We start from the raw sequence: 23,478 nt of genomic DNA, 5'->3' as shown, positions 1-23,478 counted from the left end.
CTGCTCATTTCATCAGATTGTGTCATTCTTAACAACAGACAAACACACACTATAGCAAGAAAGCGGTGACCCAGATATAATATCTGCAGTTTATAGATAAGACTGAAATAAAACCATTCTGAGGAACTCCACAATATAAATGTTCAATGACCCTAATCCACAAACAGTAAGAAAAAAGAAACATAACGGCTTTAAACTCTGAGTCTAAACAATGAAAAGCACTCAGAATGAAATAGACCCTTTGAAAACTAGTGTATCAGCATTATGCAAGTTGTGTGTCTCTCACGTGTTTTCTTGTCTCCAGCTGAGGCTGCTGTACGAGTGTAACCCCATCGCCTTCCTGATCGAGCAGGCTGGAGGAACAGCCACCACAGGCACTCAGCGCGTCCTGGACGTCCTTCCTGAAACACTGCACCAGCGGGTCCCTTTTGTGGTGGGATCTTCAGACGACGTGGAGGAATACTTGTCCTTTGTCAAGAAACATAGCAAATAGAGAGATTTGATCCATTGAAAACACACATGACACTGAGATAGCATACACAACATCACCGTAGCTCTCTTTTTTTAATAGTAAAAGGATTTTTTTGTAAGCAAAATCACATTAAAAATACAAAATCAAACAAAAATGCTTCAGGGGTAATTAATGTGTTGGTGCTTTTTGGGCAAGGGATAAATAAAGATAAACAGCAAAATTAAGTCCAAGGCACTTGAAAAAAAGTAAAAAAAAAAAAAAACCTTTATTATTATTATTATTATTGTTACCCTGATGAAGGCAAGTGTTTGCTGAAACATGTAGGTGCAGTTTCAATGGCATAGCTGTTAATAAAGGCTTTTAAAATAATTGTTTAGTACTTTTTTGAGTGCCTTGGACTTATTATTTAGCTTAAAATAAAATTTTAAAGTTCATTGTTTAAATCTTTTCTTTTTTCCTTATTTAACAGGGTTTTAGATTTATTGTCTAAGCAATCTGTGTCTTTATTCTGTATTTGTTTGTTTCCTGAGATCATAGTTTGTCTTCTGAAGTGTGTTGTTTGTTAGTCTGTTCAGTGTTTACACCCTCGTTCTAACAGACTACTCCCTAACTAAAACCCTGGTAATCTCTGACCCGCAAGTCTTAGTTTTCTGGTGGCGACGTACCATAAAATGGCAGCGTGCCCAGAGATAAACTAATAGGACACAGTGTATTGCTGGAGAAAAAGAACAGCTCATTTTCACAATGAGAAAATGACACAACTTCCTGTGTGAGTAGGCTTCACTTGGATAAACTAGTTTTGATTTTATGTTCATCCCAGTTTACAAAATGCCATGAGATGGTTGTAGTAAAAAGGTTTTGCAGCTTGATGTAATGTATAAACCAAAAGCAAAACAAGATTTTGAAAGGCATCTTGTTTAACAGTAAGGGAGCATTTATTGGATCACAACGTGGAATATTATTACTTTTTAAAGTTAATTTATCACAAAAGTGTAATGTATTTATGTGATGGTAAAAGTATTGCGTTGTTTTGTTGCTAAATATATTAGAAAGGTATACAAAAAACTATTCATAAATTACAAAACGCTGCAGCCCGTATTATCACAAAAACTCCCTCTATCTGTCACATCACACCCATTCTACTAAAGCTTCACTGGCTTCCCATCTCTTTCAGAATTAATTATAAAATACTTCTTCTCACTTTCAAAGCCATCCACAATCTTGCTCCTCCATACCTTGCTAACCTTGTTCATAACGCCACACCTTCTTGAACACTCTCTTCTTCCATTCACCTCACTGTTCCCTCTGTCCCCACCATGGGGAGCAGATCCCTCCGCCACTTTGCTCCTCTGAAATTCACTTCCTCCTGACCTGCGTAATTTAGACTCTCAATTTAAATCCAAACTCAATATACATCTGTTTAGAACAGCTTATTCTCTTTAACCCGACTGCATTTTTTTGTTTGTATTGTTTTCTATTGACTTTTATTGTGTTTTTATTTCAATTGATTGAGCTGTCCTGTACGGTGACCTTGAGTGTCATGAAAGGCGCCTTTAAATAAAATGCATTATTATTATTATTATACAGTAGTAGACAAATAGGAAATAAAAACAAATAACTTAAATTATATAAATTATTTTTATTCGTTCATTCATTTTCTTTTCAGCTTAGTCCCTTTGTTAATCAGGGTTGCCACAGCGGAATGAATTAAATTATTTTTTCAGGAAGGAATTATAGCTTAAAGGGGTGGTCCACTACAATATACTATTTTAAACTTTAGTTGATGTGTTGTGTAAACATAAACAACATCTCTGAATGTAATACACACAGAGTTCAATGCAAAGTGGACTTTGGCTTTTACAGCGTTAGCTTAGCAAAGCCTACAGCGATTGAAGTTTGGGGACTACAAAAAATACATCCGGGTTAATAAGATCACAAACGCTTCAGGTTACACACAATCCCCACAAGCAGCCAAGGCCTTTTGAAGGAACTAGGAATTATGTCAGTGGTTTTCATGTTAGCTGAGTAGCTGTATATAATTAAAGTAAGATAAATAAAAAAATAACCTGATCTTTTACAAATGAAACATGAGCACACATTGCTTTGGATTTTATGAACACAACCAAGCTTTAAAAATACACTCAGGACCACTCCTGTAAAAAAAAAAAAAAAAATCATTTTTTTTATTACTGAACTGTCCTAAATACATCTTAAAGAGCGACATGAAAAATTTAGATAACTAGTAAGAAGTAGCGTAAGCGATGAAGTGTTTTACACTTATTCTTTACATTGTGCTATAAATATCAAAATTATGAATTTTTGTTTTGCTCCATGGATTGTTAGACATTTTAAAAAAATAAAGACAACCCAACTCAATATTATAGTGGGTAAAAAACTGAAATGGAAAAAATCTGAGACAATTTAAGAGGTCCACATAATGGGCTTCACACAGGGGGCTTCAGTCGCATGATCTTGAACGTGGTCCTTTAACTAATTAACGTTTTCTGTGGAAATGACCATTTAGAGGGCACCTATGATGAAAATCGTCTTTTGAAAGCTTATTGGAACGGACTGTGTGTAGGTATAGTGTCCACTGTCATATCAGGCTGATATAAAGACAACTGATGCTAAAATAGGATTTAAATCCCTCCTATATTGAGGCCCACCACATTGTGACAGGAGTGCAGTTTCCCCACCCATCAAATTGATTTACAGCCACGTGTTAACATGTCTTTATAGTAACACAAAAAATCATAACAAAATAGGAAGTGTGCAAAGCAACTGGGATTGAAAGATCTGTTCAACGCTCTGAGCATCATCAAATGTGATCAAGAATGACTTTAAAACAGCGCATGTTTTAATGAAGTACAGCAATTTTACCATATTTACTTTATCATCACAGCCACATATCAGTACAATCATAAAGGAAGTCGCTTCAATTCCGGTTTATGGATATCAAAAAGTGCTTAAGATTACTATGAGAATGGGCAATTTGAGCATAACCCCCCCACCCTCCTTTAGGGATTTTGTTAAGGTAAAAAAGTTAGTACCTTTTGGTAAAAGTACTTTAAGTTCATAACATTAAAATACCATTTTTTTTAAACATATTATTAAGGAACCGTCACTTGATCAATTTGTTTTAACCTTAATTATATAAATAAAAAATAATAACAATAAAATAGGACCCCAAACTGGTGAACAGTGCAATAATTCTACAAAAAATAAATTGGAATATAAACAAGTAAAAAAAAAAAAAAACAGAGTTAAATTCATGTTTAAAACTTTTATTGGTCATAAAGAAAGAAGACATAAAAAACATTTGTACAATTGCACTGAAGAACATGTATTTACATTGAGGCAAAGAAAAATCAACTAAATCAGTGGCTTTTAAAAATGACCAAAAGCAATTGCATAAATTCCCTAAAACGGTGTCACACAGTACCTAGAGCTCGAGGACTCTGTGTCACAGCCTCGTTCAGACTGTGAGAAACACAAACACAATCACCAGTGTAATTAGGTGATCATCAGGTGTCTGACACTTGTTCACTACACTAGTGGGTTTCGGTGATCCTCTCAGGCACCCGAGACACTAATGTGGGCTCCTGGTATTATATCTGGTTACTGGGCGGGTCTCCTTTAAACAAGAGGGTAGCTAGCTGCTGTAGCAATACCACAGTGATTGTGTCTGTCCTTGGCCATGTAGATGTATCCTTTATCGCCCCAGTTCTCACTCCAGCTGGAATACACAAAAAGCACATTGGGTTTAGAAAAAAAAAAAAAAAAAAAAAAAAAAAAAGCTTGGTTAAACTACAATGCCAGGGATTTTTCAAAGTTTATCTTACCTGTTTTTGACGATCCAATACTTCTTGCCATCAACATCCTCACCCTCAAAACCATAACCGACCGCAAGAACACCATGATCCAGCTCCTCACTGCTGCACTCCTTCTCATAGTAGATGCCTAGCGTGAGATTAACACTTGTTAAATTGGGTTGACGTGCACCAACTCATTTATTAGGTTTAACATCATTTTAAAACCAAAGTATACATTCTTTAACATGTGAACAAGGCCCTGACTGGAAAAACATACAAAAGTGACTGGATGGCAATTGTTTACATCCACAATACAATTAGATTCAAGTTTTTGTATAACTTTTGCTTCAAAAGCTGCACATTACTTAAAAACTAAGGTTATCAAATACAACATAATTATATAGAAACATGCAGTTTTATTATATTCAATTAGACTTGACAGTAAACGCACATGCTGTCATTCATGGTGATGCATAGTGTCAATCAAATCTTACATTTTACTTAAAGACTTTGAGTTTATGGCTTTGCCTTTTTGCAGACAATGTCTGAGCAGCTCGTATGAATGCTTTCAACTATTTTTACACCGTGTCAACAGAGGCCTGGGGCCTGTTGCACAAAAGAAAGTTTGAGTTTTTACCAAACCAGATTTTTTTAATTTGAGCAAAGCCTGTTTTCAGGGTTAAGAGGGTGGGTTGGTTCTTATTGGTTTCTTCTAGGTGATTAACTTGCTATACAGCTTATGTGCAAATTCCATTCTAGGTTAGAGATTGTAAACACAAACTGGACCAATCAGCCGTGAGGAAAAATAAGCTTAATTTAACATCTTTTACACAAATCATGTCAAATTTGCCTTTTGGGAAAAAAAATTAACAATAAAACGTGTTGTATTATAATCATTTATACTTTAAAATGTCAATTTAAAACCATTTCAATATAATGGCTTTAAAGTTTAAATGTTTGTATATAAATTTGATTTAAATGAAATGAAAAATCATTTGTAAACCTACATTATTAAAATCAGTTGACTGATATACATTGATTTAATATTTGCTTTACACTGCTTTCTCAAACCCATTGGTTGAACTCATTTTGTGCAACAGGCCTCAGGATTTTTTTACAGATTAAAAAAAAAAATAAATAATTAACCAGAAATGGATGAACCTACTAAAGCAGAAAGGAAAGGGAAAAAAAAAAAAAAAAAAAAAAAAAAAAAAAAGTTGTCCATATGAATCTATGCAATCGCCAAATCTTTCTCATGTGCTTGTTAACCAATGTTCATACATGCTACCAAATGGAGTGCATTTTGAAACACTGTGCCATAAGTGCATGCTCATCTCTAAAACGGTCTAAAATGGTTGAAAATATTCCCACCTGACTGGTAAAACTGGAAAGACTCATGTCCAGCATCAATAGCCACAGAGACAGGTCCCACAGCAGCTATAGCTTTCATCAGAGCACGCTCCTTTCCACTGGGAATGTCAACGAATCCGGTGTCATTTGCTGCGCTGTTTTTGGGATCAAAATGGCAGGGCTGATCGTCCTGAAATAACGATACACAGATAAGTTATCGTAATCTTTTATGCAACAAAAACAGAATAAATTCACAGAAATAAGATGCAACTTACAGTTCCCAGGTAGGGGTAGGATTCCTCAGAGTCGAGACCATTCTGGTCCTTGACGTACTGGAAGGCCTGGTCCATGAGACCTCCGTTGCAGCCCTCATTGCCTTCAGGACGGGAGCAGTCCACCAGGTTCTGCTCGCTCAAAGACACCAATTTTCCAGTCTTCCTGAACATCTGACCCTCCAGGGCTCCAGTTGTGCTAAAAGCCCAGCAAGAACCACACTCCCCCTGAAAATACCACATTTGATCATGTTTAGAGCAATAGATTGGAGCCTTTAGAGGGAGTTTACCCAAAACTAAAACTTCCCTTCAAATGATTTGTAACGACTGTGATATTTTGAAGAGCATTGGAAAACTTTTGAATTTATTTATTTATTTATCATTTCATTGCCACATCAGCAACTTATGGCTATTTCTTTGCAAAATGGATATACATAATACATGAAAGCAAATTCGTGGGGAAAAAAAAAAAGTTACTGACAAATATATTAATTATAAATAGATAAAATTCAAAGATATTTTTAAAGTTAAATATGATTTTTCAAGTCTATTTTTGATAATTTAAATCTCTTCCTGGTGGTACCTTTCTAAAAATGTCCATCAAAGTACTCTCCTTATAAAAACTTTGTCTGATGGAATTTAAACTTCTACTTTCCAACAAAACGGGTTTTATGGTAAGAGCAGTCTGGCAGTAATTACATTTAGGTGATTCTTCATTATTAATTAAAAAAAAAAAAAAAAAAAAAAAAAAAAAAAAAAAAAAAAAAAAAAAAAAAGTCAACCTAGAAGGTCCAATTTGACATCTGGTATAGACCTTCTGATCATGCTTGGTCTCAAAATTATTAAATAGAATTTGCTAAATGTCTATTTATTTATTTTAAGGTTAATTTCACGCAATTTATTGTTGGTGCAGATGTCCCAATCCCTTTGCCATGTTTCGGTTTTGTACAAATTGATAGTGGGTTTCAAGTCCTCAGAAGGAATTAAACATTCGGTGACTTTCAAAGAGATGGCCTGTTTTGGGAAACCGTTTCAAGGCCATTTGGCTTTCATACATAGTAGCAAGATAAATACTATAAAGCGAATGGTTTCTAAAACTTTTCAAATATCTTTGCATTCAATAGAACAAAGAAATGCAAACAGGTTTGGAAAGTGTTGAGTAAATAATGGCAGCAAGTTTATTTCTAAATGAACTATAAATTCTCAAATGAGACAAAACAAAGGTTTAAATTAAGCTAAAGTAAACAAAGTATTTTTTATTAGCTGAAGAACCAGGGTTACATTTGGATATTTAATTTAGACTAATTTTAGAAATCTGATTTCTAAACATGGAAGCGTCATGTTATACACAGTTATACATAGCGTGACACATACTAGTCATCATAACATATTTTGCTTTACAGAAACTGAGGGTACCGATATTTCAATAACCCGTTTTAGTTTTCCTTCAACTTTTATTTCATTAAAGTATACTGAGAGGTAGCATTCATTATCTTGCCCCTAAGCCTTAAATTAAAAGAATAATTCCTCAACTAAAGGCTACAGAACATTGAATGTTGTTGTGCAAAATGGGGGCCATTGTATTTAAAATCAAAAGCATTTGTTTAAACAAACACTGAATCCCTAGCTCAAGCCTTGTCAGAGTATATGGTTTACATACATTACAAGCAGAATTTACATCAAACTTCCAAACTGGAACGACCAGTTTTTTTGTTTTCTAGAGTTATGGTTCATATTAAAAAAGGCACATCATTTTTGTCTCACCTGATCTTTCACAGGAGTCACATATCCCTTCTCTCTCCAGTCCAGCTTGTTTGGGACCTCAATGAAGTTGGGCTCCATGAACAGGGATCCTCTGAATCGTCTGTCTTTCTTGTGTTTGAAACCATTCATCACCTGTCTGAACTCCTCGTGAGTCTGCAGACACAGAAAAATTTAGCTAAAATTCTGAAGGAATTTCATAAAATCAATATGCAAACGCCTTATACAAACAACTTTTGCAATCATACCATGTCTCCAAAGTGGTTCATTCCGAGTCTGTAGGTGTGTATGCCCATGGAGTGCTCCAGATTGTGCATTTCAATCTTTTTCAAGTTTTTCTCCCAGATTATCCTTCTCCACCCTTCCTCTGTCTGTGTTAAGAGAAAGCAAAATGTTCAACACAGTTCTTCATTCAATGGATGTAAACTGGAAATAAACGATGAGCTTTAGACACTCACTGCATGGTATTTTTTACTGTGCCATTTCTTCCACTGATCCCAATGATCATTTAATTGCTGGTCTAAAGTAGGAGCAGCGAACACAGCGCTGAGGCACAAGGTAAAAGCAGCCAAGAACACCCTCATGATGAAAACACTGGGGGGAAAAACAACAACAGGTCAGACATGTTGCAACAAGTGACCATGAAATTTAAAAACAACAAAACACATGCAAAGAGATCATGTCAAACATCCGGTTTACTTTTTTGCTACCCTTATGGTTTTAAATCATCTTATTTTATCATTTATTCAATTTTTAAAAATGCTCAATTGTTGGTCTTCTGTGACAAATGAAGACACAATGGAAGTCATATTAATATGCTGATTTGCTCACTGGTGCTCGGCCATTATTTAATAATCGTTTTAACTAAATACTATAAATATAATAGTGTCAAGTTGTTGTTTTTTGTGCTTCAAATTTGAGGAAATTACAATAAAATGCTACTTTGCAGTGTTCAATTACATAAGTGTTTGAAACCTGTAGGTTTGTAACAAATGCATTTATGGTCACTTTAGATTAAAATAATGTGTGATTATTTTGCCAGTTTCCAATAAATAAAGCAGAAAAAACTAATTCAACCCTCATAGCAGTAAACAAACATATTCGACTATGTTGATCTACATGGTCATCAACATTTTAGACAATATGATTTAATCAAGCCTGTTTTGTCATGGGGACAGAAACAGGCAACACGTAAAATCTTAAATGTTGCGTGAACGTTTTTAAAAGGTTTAAGATAAAATTCCTCAAGCAGGTTGAATTTATTTAAAATTTTACGTCATTTTATAGACCAATTCCTCGGTCAGTCGATTTCCCAATGTATAATTAAAGGCATATGTATATTTAAAAGAACTGGTATACGTTTCTAACGTCGTGAGATCAGATTACAGCTTCGATATTTGTTTACACCGTGCAAAGAACCACAGCTAGACAGTGATAATTAACAATTATGGACAGCACTAAAAACAGCGATAACCTAAAAGGGAGAGGACGAATTAATCATTAATAATTTATTAAAAACGTACAACACCTAACAGAGATTAACAAATAACGTACATCTGTATATAACTTAGTCTAAAAATACGTTTGTTTACGCGGGCCTCAAGACAGAAACACTGGTCTGGGAACAGAAAAGAATACAATGTTCCTGGTGTGTCTGATCTGCTGCAGTCACGGGATCTGGCCGGTCGCAGCCCACAGCTTCCCAGGAAAAGAAAACAAAGACCGAAACCAGGCCACGGAAATCGAAAAAGAAACTATTGAAACGATTTCAAAATCCACTGTTATAGCAGAAAACGCTAAATCATTAGTAAAGAAGGTAACGTTAAAGCCGTGCGTCGACGGAAGAAATAACGTTGATCACGAAACATATTTTGCAAGAGCCTCAATAAGAGAAAGACCCAAACAAGCTCATGTTCTGTAAATAAAGCAAAATAAATCTTGACCCAAACAAAGATTCATTCAACAAAACCACATTAAAGGCTCGGTAAAGGCGTTTTTATATTCAAATGTTTAAACAGCAGAACAATGTTCCAGAAAGCTGTAAAAACTCCTGACTCACCGCGTTGTCCCGAATCCAGGAGAAAATATTGTGAGTCGCTGTGAGGGGCCACAAGTTTTATAGCGCATCTGAAGGCAAATTCCTGAATTTCTCATTGGTCGAGATTATTGCCTATAGATCTGTTGATCCCGCCCCGGTGAACACGTAAGAGCATGTGATCTATCAGCACGTGACGAGTTCCCGACAGACAGTTTACTCATGGAGAAAAACAATCTTACTATCTGAAGAAAAAACAGCTTAATCAAGAGAAATCTGCTGCCTTTGAGTTCAACAAATACACATTATCGGTTATTGTTAAAGTACACGCTGACAGTCGATACTGCATAAGCTAACATTACTGCTGTTTCATACTTGGAATGCACACATTGATTTTCTTTGGTAGCTACACCTCAAAAATGAATCATGATCATGCTCTATTCATGGATGCATCATAGTTTAACTACAACAGGCTTTTATTTGTAGTAAAACATTTATATGTAGATTTTGTGGATTTTTTTTTTGTGATTTTCATAAAGGTTTCTTTTTCATATCACACATAACTAGTCCAATCACAGTCACACAAAGATGAGAGGGATTTCAGTTATTATGAACTTGACTAGTTAATTTTAAATTGCACTAACATGTGAACCTAGACCACAAAACCAGTCTTAACTTACACGCAATTTATGGGTCAATATTATAGATTTGTTATGCAAAAAGCATTAGGATATTAAGAAACAGTGATGTTCCATTGAAATAGTGTGTGCATTTCCTAATGTTAATATATCCAGAATCAATTTTTAATTAGCAAAATGCAGCTTTAAAGGCTTATTTCAATATTTACTTATGTTTGAACCCTCAAATTCTACATTTTCAAAAAGTTGCATCTCAACCAAATACGTTTCTCATTGTGTCCGCCAGGGTCTTTCAAAGTTTTAAAATGTCTTGAATCTCTAAATCAAAATTTTAGGCCTTAAAAAGTCTTACATTTACTGAAATATATTTAAATATTGTAGGTCATAAATCCTTCTAAATAGGTCTTAATTTTCCTTTGTTCATGTATTGCTTCCCAATCTGGCCAACACCCATATAACAATTGAAGAGTTCAGATGCGAAAATCTCTAAATGTTGTTTGAAATTTCAATAAGAATGATCATTATTCTCAGCCTCCTTTCTTTATGTTGAGTTATTTCACTTTGAAGACCATGGAAATAACTTATTCTTTACCATAAAAGTGAAATTACTGAACCTATACACTGAAGCCTGATGAAAACACTCATTTTAGATCAAAATTTCAGCCGGCATTTAGAAGTTTTTGCATCTGAACTCTTTAATTCGTCTCAATAAAACTTTGAATTTTTTATTTAAAAAGGTAATTTTTAACATATTTACCATAACGGCTTAATTATTTACCTTACAATAACATTTGTTAAAAGTGCTCCATGTATTTACTGCTGAGGACACAGACCTGGACAGATTGTTGTGCGTAGATTTATTTTATTTTGGTTTTTAAAATTTTTTAAATATTGTAATTTACATTTTTTTTTTAAAGGTTTATGTTGGAAAAAAGGTGTATGGATACAAACAGAGCTTGCATGTTTTACACAATATTTAAAATGTTGTGTATATAGTAATACATTATATTTTATATTTAAAATATTTTGCTAATGAATATCAAAAATATTTAAATTTTGTATATTTAAAATATTATTGTATTATTAAGTGTATGAAATTATAATTGTTTTTGATAGGGCAAATAAAAATCTTTTCCATCTGGGCCATTTGAAAAATTCCTTAGCGTTTAGCCCCTTTCTGCATCTAAAATTTAATAAGAATCTTAAAAATGTCTTAAAAACTCTTAAATTTAACTTGTTGAAACCTGCATAAACCCTGTTTTCTAACAGAGCATACACTGTAAAAATGCTGGGTTTCACACCATTTATTTGTGTTGGGATAACATGAAGGAATTAATTAAACTTATTAGTTTTTTACAAATTCAAGTGGATTGAACATAAAACAATCAAGTTGTCTCCAAAAAAAAAAAAAAAAAAAAAAAAACAAGAATTGTGTTGTTTCAGCTCGTTTTAAACAAACAGTTTGAACAAACAGCAAACGTCTTTTTTTTTTTTGTGTAGCACAAACGCTTATTTAGTCAGCTTTTAGATTATAAATCTCAATATCAGAAAATTGACCTCTATGACGGGTCACAAACAACATCTACAACAACTAGAAATCTATTCATTGATTCAAAAGAAATCACATTCAATTTTTTTTTCTACAATTTAGATAAAGATTTAGACAGCTCACTAGATAATCTGTTTAGCTTTAAACTACTAAATTCAAAAGCAAAAGGATTGTGTACCAAAGCAATATATGTGATTGTGCTGAACTTGCATGACCCTGTGTAAACCTCAAGCAAACACCAAAACCAGTGTGTACTGAACTGATTAGCGTTGGTTAGTTGGGAAGTCACTTCAGCAAAATACTAATCACATCATACATTTGTTTTATTTACATTGCTTTCTAATTTCTTTGCCTAAAATTAACGTCATAAATTACTAAGTAATTAAATTACTCCACTCAGTACTAAAAATCCACATAAATCTCAACACAACCCATAGACAACATGAAGTCAACTCTTAATTATTTAAATGTGAGTCAAACAGTAACTTTTCATATATATATATATATATATATATATATATATATATATATATATATATATATATATATATATATATATATATATATATATATATATATATATATAAACATATCTATGAGAACAAAAATGTTTAGAAATAATGATACTATATTTCATACCTGTCCTGTATTAGACTAAATTCCATTGTTAAAATAATACATGTTTTACTTGAAAAAAAATAAAGGAAATTATCTGGACAATAAAACATTTATATATCTTATGGTGTCAGTAATTTATTTCTCAATTTTTTGCCTACAGTACCGGTCAAAAAACTGAGGTCAGTTTTTTTAATTACTAATTTAATTTAATAATTTAAAATAAAATAATTCAGATCATCAAGGTGACTTTTTTAAATGCAGAAAAAATTTGTTTAATACTTATTTATTAAATATTTATTCATTGCTTATTGTAAGTAATTTCAAATGAAATGATTACTACAGTCATTATTGCTTTTACTACTACTATTATTAATAATAATAATTAATAATAATTAATATTAGAGTAATTTCTGAAGGATCATGTGACTCTGAAGACGAGCAATAAAGCTGAAAATTAATATCTAAATCACTATAACAAATCATTCAGTTAAAATATAAAGTACTTTCGAACAGTTATTGTACAGAGCAATAACATTTTACAGTTTGTACTGTGTCTCTGATGAAATAAATAAAGGCTTGGTGAGCAGGATAAGCTTATTTTAAAACATTTAAAAATCCTACTGGCCCCAAACTTTTGACTGGTGTATGCAATTGCTAAAATATATGTAGTTAAAAATATAGTTATCCTGCAAAACGCAGTACTATACTCTACAGAACTATACATCATTCACAGATTGACATTATTTAAAGCAACTATCTTATACACTGTAAAACATAACAGTGAAATTCACTAAAGGAAATAAGCTAGTTTAACTTATAATGTATTTTAAAGTTACTTATTGAAAAAGAGTTATGGTAACTTATAAACTGATTATATTTAGCAGAACTCTAATAGAATGAGTTATGCATGAATGAATTATAGTTTTGTGCTAACCCTAATGCTAGAAGGAATAACAAACCATTTGCGTAGCTATATAGTTCTTTGGACTTAATTTAAGTTAATTGAACTAATAGTGATTTGATGTTTAAGTTACTAATACTCTTAAAGTCTGATGATATCAACACAAATGATATACAGTTAAAGTCAGAATTATTAGCCCCCTGTTTATTCCCCTCCCCCGCCCCTATTTCTGTTTAGCAAAAAGAAGATTTTGTTCAACACATTTCTAAACATAAGTTTTAATAAATTATTTCTAATAACTGATTTATTATTGATATATTTATTATTGATGAGTGAGTAATATTTTACTAGACATTTTCAAGACACTTCTATACAGCTTAAAGTGACATTTAAAGGTGTAACTAGGTTAATTAGATTAATTAGGCAGGTTATGGTAATTAGGCAAGGTATTGTATAACGATGGTTTGTTCTGTAGACTATTGAATAAAATGATAGCTTAAAGGGGCTAATAATTTTGACCTTAAAATGGTGTTTAAAAAATAAAAACTGCTTTTATTCTAGCCAAAATAAAACAAACAAGACTTTCTCCAGAAGAAAAATATTATCAGACATACTGTAAAATATTCCTTGCTTAAATTCCTTGCTCAATTCCTTTACTCAAACAGACTTAACTTAATGGGTTTTACAGAGTGAGTAACTGTAATTAAATGGCCTAAAATATCAGTAATCCATATATAATTCACTTTTTCAGGACACTCTCAGAAATAAAGGTATTTTCAAAAGGTACATATTTGTACCTGAGGGGTCCATAATGGTACCTCAATGGTGCTGTTAGTGTCCAAATGTACCTAAAAAGTACATTTGAGGTACATTATTTCCGAGAGTGTAGAAAAGTAATTGAATTACATTGACTAGCTACTTTGTAACTAATTACACTTAACACTGGAGCTAATTGAAAAAAGTAACATTTGATCTAATCACATTCTGTCAAATATCTGTGAATAGTGACAGTCAACCATACAAAGATGCAAACAGCTTTCCAAATCAACTGTGAATGCATTAAAACTATTTATACACTATATCATAAAACATAAAGGCTATATTACACATAGTCTCACATACAGTTGGAATCAAAATGATTAGCCCTCCTCTGAATTATTATTTTTTTTTTAATATTTCAAAAATTATGTTTAACAGAGCAAGGAATTTTTCCACAGTATTTCCTATAATATTTTTTTCTTCTGGAGAAAGTCTTATTGGTTTTATTTCGGTTAGAATAAAAGCAGATATTAATATTTAAAAGCCATTTTAGGTCAAAATTTAAGCCCCCTAAGGCGATATTGTTTCCTGATAGTCTACAAAACAAACCATTATTATACAATAACTTGTCTAAATTATCCTAATGTGTCTAGTTAAACTAATTAACCTAGTTAAGAATTTAAATGTCACTGAACATTATTAACTTGTGAAATATCTAGTCAAATATTATTTACTGTCATCATGGCAAAGATAAAATAAATCAGTTACTAGAAATGAGTTATTAAAAATATTATGTTTAGAAATGTGTTGAAAAAAAATCATCTCCTCTCGTTTAACAGAAATTGGGTAAAAAATAAACAGACGGGCTAATAATTCTGACTTCAACAGTATATGATTTCTTCTACAATGCACTGAACTTGCAACCTTGCTCACACACCAAAACTGAGTTTTCTATCAGCACTTGTACGTGAGAGTTTCAGTGTAGGCTATCTAGTTCGATAACTTTACTCTGTGACAATATTGCACATCGTTTACGTTCACACTAAAAAGCTTAGTGGCAGGCAAGAAGTGGAGGGGGTGTTGAATCTGCATAATAACAATGAGGGAAAGGCATAGATTAACGTGCTGGTCTGTCACAAGAACAACACAATTCAGATGGGAAGATCATTCAGTTATCTTTTAAGCCTATCAGCGCAGCTCTTCCAGCAATGATCAAACATGAGCAGTTGAGAGAAACACCATTGATCACGTCTGAACAACATACAGGCCAAACAGCAGGCTGAAAGCGGTTTTACTTGTATTATCCTGTCACTAAATAATACCAGGGGTGATGTCTTAAAATGTTTGACGCTTCAAAAACAACATTGTAGGTCTTAAAAAGTCTTAAATCCATGGAAATATTGTCTTAAATAATGTAAATTCATAAAAATATTGTGTTGTAAGTCTTAAATAGTTTAAATAACTTGTTTGACGTTTCAAAAACTACATTTTAGGCAATAAAAAGTCTTAAATTCATGGAAATATTGTGTTGTAGATTTTAAATCATATAAAACAGGCCCATCTAAAGTTGTCCAATCTTGGTCTATACACATCCAATGGCCAATACATCTCATTCATTCATTCATTCATTCATTCATTAATTCAATAATTTTCCTTTGGCTTAGTATCTTTTTCAGAACTCACCACAGCGGAATGAATCGCCAACTATTCCAGCATATGTTTTATGCAGTGAATGCTCTTCCAGTCACAACCCAGCCAATACATCTCAATAGAACCATTTACAATAGTGTACTTTTTAGCTGTAGACCATTTTAATATTGTCATGTCATTGGCCCATGAATGTTTTCAGCTTGTTATTAAACTATTTCATAACTGTAACAAGAGGCAATTTAATCATAACTTAATGTCAAAACAGCTATCATAACATTATTTATCAATACGTGACTCTTTTTGGATTCTGGGAAGCTATAGAAATTAAAAATGTAAAACAGGAAATACCTTGGGACTATTGTTTTTGTTCACATTCCTTAAAATGATGTATATTTACAGATTATATTTGAATTCTCTTCTTTACAATAACATTTGTTGAAAATTCTCCATGTATTTGAGGACATTGACCTGGACAGACTGTTGTCAGATATTATTTACATTTTACGTTATCATAGTTTTAAAACTTCGCTTTTTAAAAATAAACATTGTTGAAAAAAGGGCATGGAAACGACTAGAATTAGCTTGTTTCGACACATTATTTAAGACCATAAGAAATATATATATATATTTTTTTTTGAGATGAGGAAAGTAAAAATCTTTTCCATTAGTCCTACCAGGTCTTCAGAAAAAAATCTTAGTGTTCAGAAAAGTCTTAAATGAAACCTGCAGAAACCCTGAAAACTTTTCAATAGCTTTTTCCCCCCTTTATTTAAAAGTTGGCTCTGATGAAATGGTTACGGATTGAATTGCAAAGGAAAGCTAAAATATGCTGTGTTGAAAAATAGGTGCGAAATACTGCAAGCTGTGTCATGCCACAATAAAAAAAGCACATGACTGATTATTCATCAGCAGCAATGTAATCATCAATTTCAGCTCATTTGAATGGGTCCTGCTTCTCATGGCTGATCTGACGGCCTCGGTTAGAGCATTCATGCAGAAACTATTTTACCCTCAATTCACTCTAGGGCAATTTTTAGCATTTGAAACACGAGTTTTTATACAAGAGAAGGTTCATTATCAACATAAAATATGTAGACCAAAAATTCTAATATTTTGTAGGAAAAATGCAGGAAAAAACTTTCCTTGTCCTTGCTTTTTTTCATGACACGTCTACAAGGTCTGTATTCAAATCATGTTATTTTGTTTATTTGAAACGTTTTGTATTAATTCTTACAATGCTTGTTAATGTTACGTACACTTGAAATTAGTCATTTGCCGTTTGTTAAAATTTAAAATGAGCTGAACCAACTCAATTCTTGTTTTTTGGGTGGACAATTTAATTGTTTTATGTTTATTTAGTTAACATTCATAAAAACTACTACTACTACTACTACTACTACTAATAATAAATTAATTCCTTCATGTTGTCCCAACAGAAATCCAGGTAACACTTTATGCTAATCGTCCATTGCACTGTGAGTTGACATGAACTAACACTATTTAAATACAGTGCTCAGCATAATTGAGTACACCCCATTTTGAAAATAAATATTTTATGCATTTCTCAGTGAATATAGGCTATGTATTTTGGTGCACTTGAGCAGAACAGATTTAATAAACAGATATATTTATTAAAACAATATTTTAGTCAGCAAACATAATTAGAAATTAAAAGATTATACAATTAAAAGCAAAATATTGCAAAAAAAAAAAAAAAAAATAGACCCTACAAAATTTCAACTAAACAATTCAATTTCTTTGCTTCTATTGATTTGGTCACACTTTACAATAAGGTTCATTAGATAATGTTACTTAATGCATTTACTAACATGAACAAACAATGAACAATAGATTTATACTGTATTTGTTCATGTTAAACATTAGTTAATGAAAATACAGTAGTTCATTGTGAGTTCATATTAACTCATGGTGCATTAACTAATGTTAACAAGTATGAATTTGGATGTTAATAATGCATTAGTAAATGTTCAATTATGATTAATAAATGCTGTACAAGTGTTGTTTATGATTAGTTCATGTTAGTAAATGAATTAACTAATGAACCATTTTGTAAAGTGTTACCCTTGATTTTTCCTCTTTTTTAAAATTTGTATTTAATATTTTTCCATAACATATACATTTGGGTGTACTAGTTTTTGGACTGGTTTTTAAAGTAAAAGAGTATCCTACTAATAAAAAAATAAATAAATCGATGCATTTGTCCTGTTTGTTATGTGGTAAGTTTTTAAAGGCCATTTGTAGATTTTCTTCTTCTCTTTAAAACAATTTTGTTACTAGGAATAATGCTTTATAAATAAAAATACTGATTTAATTATTACCAGAAAATTCACACACACACACACACACACACACACACACACACACACACACACACACACACACACACACACACACACACACACACACACACACACACACACACACACACACACACACACACACACACACACACACACACACACACACACACACACACAGTATATCGAACTAAGTAAAGTCTAGTAAAGTCTAGGATACATGGTAGGCCGGAAGTGCGATATGCACATCAATATAGCAGCATTTTTATGACAATGAATAACAATAATTAATATTTGTACAGTACTGTGATGGTTGGGTTTAGGGTTAGGGTATGGGTAAACTTTAAAAAAAAAATACAATTTATTAGGTTATTCAATAGATAACATAAATAATACTCAGTACAACTGCTGTTTTTACATTGCTGTGACGGTTGGGGTTAGGGTAGGGTTTAGAGGTAGACGTTAATAAAAAACAATAAATGGGAAACTTAATAAACAATATAAATCATTTTCGTTAACTTCTGGCCGCAAACATACCTGATCTAGCAACAACTAAAAAAACAAACAAATAGGAAAGCGTGAACAAGTGGGATGATGCAGTTTTCTGCTTCAGAAGAATTAATAGACAAATTAATATGGGAATATTTTGGTTTCAAAGTCAAAGACACTGAACAAAAACAGATAATATGTAAGAGCACAAGGAGGTAAAGTCATGTTAGTTTGCTGAGTGTTCTGTATTTTTATAATTATTATTTTTTTTTTGAATAATAAGCTACATCATCTCCCTAATTTGAGTTCAACTTGTTTACAGGAAGGCAGGGTCATTTCGTGAAAATGAGTTTCATTTCAGAATATTTAAAAACAAAAATAAATAAAAGTTTAGTCAATTTCTTTTCAGTTTCTTTTTTTAACTAACACTTGCTGCATTTAAGCAGTAAGAAGCTACAATACAGATTACTAAGCTGAAGCTCGACTAAAAAATTAAATCGCAAATCAAATCGAAATAGCAGTATCTGTTAAAAAAAAAAAAAAAAAAACGCAATTAGATATTTTCCCTAAATCACACAGCCCTAATAAGTCAGAATTATTAGCCCCCCTTTGATTTTTTTTCTTTTCTTTTCTTTTTATTTTTTTTTAAATATTTCCCAAATGATGTTTGACAAGGCAAGGAAATTTTCACAGCATGTCTGATAATTTTTTTTTTTCTTCTGGGGAAAGTCTTATTTGTTTAATTTCGGCTAGAATAAGAGCAGTTTAATTTTTTTTCTTTATGAACCATTTTAAGGTCAAAATTATTAACCCCTTTAAGCTATATTTTTTTGATAGTCTACAGAACAAACCATCAATATACAATAACTTGCCTAATTACCCTAACCTGCCTAGTTAACCTAATTAACCAAGTTAAGCCTTTAAATGTCACTTTAAGCTGTATAGAAGTGTCTTGGAAAATATCTAGTAAAATATGATTTACTGTCATCATGGCAAAGATAAAATAAATCAGTTAATAGCGATGAGTTATTAAAACTATTATGTTTAGAAATGTGTTAAAAAAATCTGCTCTCCGTCAAACAGAAATTAGGGAAAAAACAGGGGGTCTAATAATTTAGGGGGGCTAATAATTCAGACTTCAACTGTATATATATTTGCTTCCCCAAAAAGAACGCTGAAACAAATCATTGAGTAAACAATTTATTATAAAAAATGTATTACACTGTAAAGTTTAGGGAAGTATTAAGGACATGGCATCTGGAGGCATGCGAACGTAACATAAATAGAGAAATAATGTGAAGGTCTTGTGCAAAGAGATGACTGTACAAGTCTTAAATACACCAGGATCATTTCCTCTCTGATTTACCCTGTTAAAGTCCTACGAGGGGAAATCATGACCCTTAACCACAGCTAAACAGAGAAAGAGCTCCATAATACATTGACTCAATCACAATATAAAAATGTGCCTTTTTGGAATGAGAGAACACAATAGGCCTGATTCCCTTTTAGAAACAAACAAACAAACAAACTTATTTTAAAGCCTGCCAGGAAAATGATGAAGTGTTGGAGGATAAATTTGTTCCAAAATATAATATGGAACAATTGTCTGCATTTATTTATTCATTACCTTATTTATTTTCCAGAGCAAAAGAGTTATAGCATGTGTTTCAACTGTAACAGAGTCTTTGCTGCCACCCACAGTTTTCAAGTTGTCACTACATTTGCTTTCAAGATAATCTGCTTATTATTCCTTTAACTCTTTAGAGCAGGAGTGCCCAAACTCGGTCCTGGAAGGCTGGTGTCCTACATATTTTGGTTCCAACCCCAATTAAAGACACCTGAAGCAGTTAATCTAGCTCTTTCTAGATATCCAAATAACGTCCAGGCAGGTGTGTTGGCGCTAAACTATGTAGGACACCGGCCCTCCAGCATAGAGTTTGGACACTCCTGCTTTAATGGCTTTGCAGTTAATGCTTTCAAAGCACAAGTAAACATTCATGTTTGCCCAGTTTAGATCCCTTAAAATAGTATTTCATGATTAAATTTCCAGTGTTATGAATACACAACTATGTATTTAAAATAAATGTAGTCTTAAGCACACAAGTGTAAATGTTAAAACTGAATCTATCAGAATAACGGTTGAACAACTGTAACAAAGATCATGCTTATGAAGAGACTGAGTCATGTAAGTGCCTGGAATAATTCAATATTTCCATTGGACAGGGAGTCTGAACTGCAATATTTCATCAAAGTGATTGCGAATAAGACAAAGGCGTTAAATGTACCGTGTATTTAACTTTTAAAGGAATGTCTAGTTTGTTTGTGCTTCGTAAGTCCAATAAAATCCTGTCTGAAAAAAGTACAACAATGTTCAGGTAGCAAATCTAATCTACCCAATGGACTTCGTGGGTTTGAGAGCAAGCGTGAATCTATTGCTGCGTTGAATATGTCATTAAAAGCTTCATAAGACAGGTAAACACAGAAACACTTGCAGAGTTGCGTGTCCAATTCGTAAATCTACAAGAATGGCTCTTTGTCAATAATTCACCATCTTCAAGGCACTCAATAGCTTGAGTCACTTATTAAAATAAAACTGCCAAGCACTTAGTGATCCATCATTTGGGCAACAAATTTCGAATAATCCCCCCGATATCAACTGAACATATATAAAAGTAGCTGCAAATTGCAGAATTTTCATTCATTAAGGACATTTTTGAGAAAGGCCGTCTGCAGTTTAACCTTGGGAATGTGAGATAAAAGCTTTGCAGAAAGAAAAAGCCAAAACCTACATCGGCACCTTTTCAGACACCATGGATGAACATTCAGAAATCGCGAAGGGCAACAAAATGGACATGAGTAGAGTATCTGACTCAAATACTTCAGTCTCAGGACACCAGCGAGCTTCAGACCGACCACCAGACTGCTGGTCAATTGCACGGTTTTCTCCATTGCCCCATTGACGTCCTAACGAGATATGACGGAGCTGATGGAGTTGTAGGATGTGCCTCCTCCATTACACACGGGGCTGTAGGGCTCAGACGGGGTGCCCAAAATCTCCAAGTTCACCCGAAACACTGGTGCAGCTCTAAGCAGGAAATCTGCCGCGTCTCGACGGCCAAGTTCTCGCAACTTTGCAACCAAAACACCAATGGTTGAGTCAGGCCTCTGGCTCCACTCCTGCAGGAGTGTGGCTGTAGGGCTAGGGAGAGAAAGCGGGTCTGCTGGTGGAGTCCCGTTGATGCCAGAACTGTATTTAGCAGCTAGTTCGCTAAGGCCCAAGTTCATGGCCAACAGGCACCAGTCCTTGCCCAGGGCATCAGGCGGGTCTAGCAGGCGGCAGAGCTTACGTCGAGCCAAAAGACTGACCTCTGCTACAGCCACTTCGCCACCGAGGTTGCCCTGTTTGTAGACATGAATGCATCCTAATGCTACGATACTGACAAAGCTTTCGCGATAGCCACCCATGGTGTTCGACAGAGCGTTCTCACCTCGCGCTTGAGCTCTAAAAAAGTCCCTCGGCTGGTAAAGCATGACTGGGCCGTGGTGTTCACGCAGTTGCTGAGGGCTGAGATAGTGTCGGGCGGTAAGCAAACCGGGCAAAGTAGCAGCTAACAGACCCTCAGCCATGCCGCACAGAGTGTCCAACAAAGCATAGCAGCGTCCCGGATCTGTGTCAGGTCCTCGTAACTGTACCTCCATGCCTTGCCCGTGGTTCACAAGCAGAACCAGAGCCTCCACACCACCAAGTCCGATGCGAGCGCCACCGCTCCACAACCTCACATCATCAGCCTCCACCTCAGGCTTCTGCTGGCGGCTCCACCTGCACAAGTTCACCTGTAACTTATGGAAAAGTCCGCAAGGAAAGGGTGCCAGGTGCTCCACAGGAACCATACGGACTCCACCGTAAAGCAGAGCGTCCTCTCCCTCCACGTCCTCCTCGTCTGTCCAGGTATGCTGCAGGCCACCTGTGCGAATGAGGGCAGGGATGTCCACCATTCCTGGGTTGGCCAGGTCGCGGGCGCAGACGTCCATGGCGTCGAGGACTTGGAGAAGTTCATCGATGTCGCCTTCGGAGACCAGGTGTTGGAGCTCTTCTACACGGTATCGGCCGCGATAATGGTGGATTGCTTTGGGGGTTTCAATTGAGAGAAGCTTGCCAAGTACGTTACTACAGAGCCAGCGAGGATCTAAGAGGACAACATCTTGGACTGTCTCACTCTGCATGATGTTAATCTGGTGGGAAGAAGGAAAAAACAAAGGATTCAGAACAAGTAAATGTCTTAGATTCTCAATAATGGCTAATTTCTGCTGACACAAGATGTGCAGCACCTGAAACTACAGATACTGGAAGCCTGTGCTGGCATTTCTCCTGCGGTGTTGCGATCAGTGTTAAGAGTGGGAGAAGAGGGTTGCATTGACAATCCAACACAATGGGCAGCACATTGAACACATTTTCTAAGTGGTCAGAAACTTGTAAATAACTCATGAAAGAATAAAGTTATGTTAAAACCAAGCACACCATTGTTTTTCTTGTGAAATTACCAATAAGTCTGATGTGTCTAATGACCCTCTTCCTATTAAAAAAACAAAAGTTGGATCCAAGATGGCCGACATCAAAATGGCCACCATAGTCACCACCCTTCTTGAAAAATAGCCCCCTCACATATACTTATGTGCCACAAACAAGACGTTAATATCACCAACCATTCCCATTTTATTAAGGTGTATCCATATAAATGACCCATCCTGTAGAATGTCTTTGATAGCATCTTTCTGGAGTACACCATGTCAACCAACGAAGGGTAATATTGGCAGTGGAAGTGCAAACCTGATTAGGGTGAACTGTACTGAACC

General features: G+C 34.1%; 3 protein-coding genes and 1 long non-coding RNA gene across 8 annotated transcripts in view; 1 reads left to right on the top strand and 3 right to left on the bottom strand.

Moving 5' to 3' along the window:
- The window catches only part of LOC147844349 (uncharacterized), a 22,476-nt gene extending 22,050 nt beyond the window's left edge, over positions 1–426 (bottom strand). Inside the window, exon 1 of the long non-coding RNA XR_015491700.1 lies at positions 287–426. This is a non-coding gene — a long non-coding RNA (uncharacterized LOC147844349). The remainder of the gene's footprint in view (positions 1–286) is intronic.
- Positions 1–617, top strand: part of fbp2 (fructose-1,6-bisphosphatase 2) — a 14,702-nt gene extending 14,085 nt beyond the window's left edge. The window contains 1 exon segment of the mRNA NM_001004008.1: positions 305–617. Coding sequence (NP_001004008.1) covers positions 305–493 — 189 coding nt within the window. The 3' untranslated portion in view covers positions 494–617.
- A 3,123-nt stretch (positions 618–3,740) lies between these two features.
- ctsla (cathepsin La) lies at positions 3,741–9,758 on the bottom strand. Of its 3 annotated transcripts, none has more exons than XM_087251254.1 (8): positions 9,260–9,758; positions 8,126–8,261; positions 7,916–8,038; positions 7,671–7,823; positions 5,910–6,134; positions 5,656–5,824; positions 4,315–4,432; positions 3,741–4,208 (listed from the first exon to the last, which is right to left on the bottom strand). In XM_087251254.1, exons 2-8 carry the CDS (start codon positions 8,249–8,251, stop codon positions 4,109–4,111), a joined length of 1,014 nt encoding a protein of 337 aa, XP_087107380.1. In that variant the 5' UTR covers positions 8,252–8,261; positions 9,260–9,758; the 3' UTR covers positions 3,741–4,108.
- A 10,053-nt stretch (positions 9,759–19,811) lies between these two features.
- dapk1 (death-associated protein kinase 1) overlaps positions 19,812–23,478 on the bottom strand; it is a 142,439-nt gene continuing 138,772 nt past the window's right edge. Inside the window, exons 26-27 of one of the 3 annotated variants that reach the window (XR_015490299.1) lie at positions 20,599–22,857; positions 19,812–20,404 (exon numbers count right to left, since the gene is read on the bottom strand). Coding sequence is in view for 2 of the 3 variants with exons in the window: in XM_087252104.1 (XP_087108230.1) it covers positions 21,589–22,857 (1,269 nt within the window). In the remaining variant the exon portion in view is untranslated. Of the gene's footprint in view, positions 22,858–23,478 lie in introns of all 3 variants that reach the window. The other 2 variants (XM_087252104.1, NM_001099990.3) reach the window with 2 other exon arrangements.

The sequence above is a fragment of the Danio rerio genome, chromosome 5, assembly GCF_052040795.2.
Source record: "Danio rerio strain M-AB ecotype USA chromosome 5, GRCz13ab, whole genome shotgun sequence".
Taxonomy (NCBI): Eukaryota; Metazoa; Chordata; class Actinopteri; order Cypriniformes; family Danionidae; genus Danio; species Danio rerio.
This window is presented reverse-complemented; position numbering and strand designations above follow the sequence as displayed.

Coding starts and splice junctions, on each gene's coding strand:
- ctsla (XM_087251254.1), bottom strand. CDS start 8,251: ATGAGGGTGTTCTTGGCTGCTTTTACCTTGTGCCTCAGCGCTGTGTTC. Junction 7,824..7,915: donor TGAACCACTTTGGAGACATG/GTATGATTGCAA, acceptor CTGTGTCTGCAG/ACTCACGAGGAGTTCAGACA. Junction 5,825..5,909: donor CCTACCCCTACCTGGGAACT/GTAAGTTGCATC, acceptor TCGTTATTTCAG/GACGATCAGCCCTGCCATTT.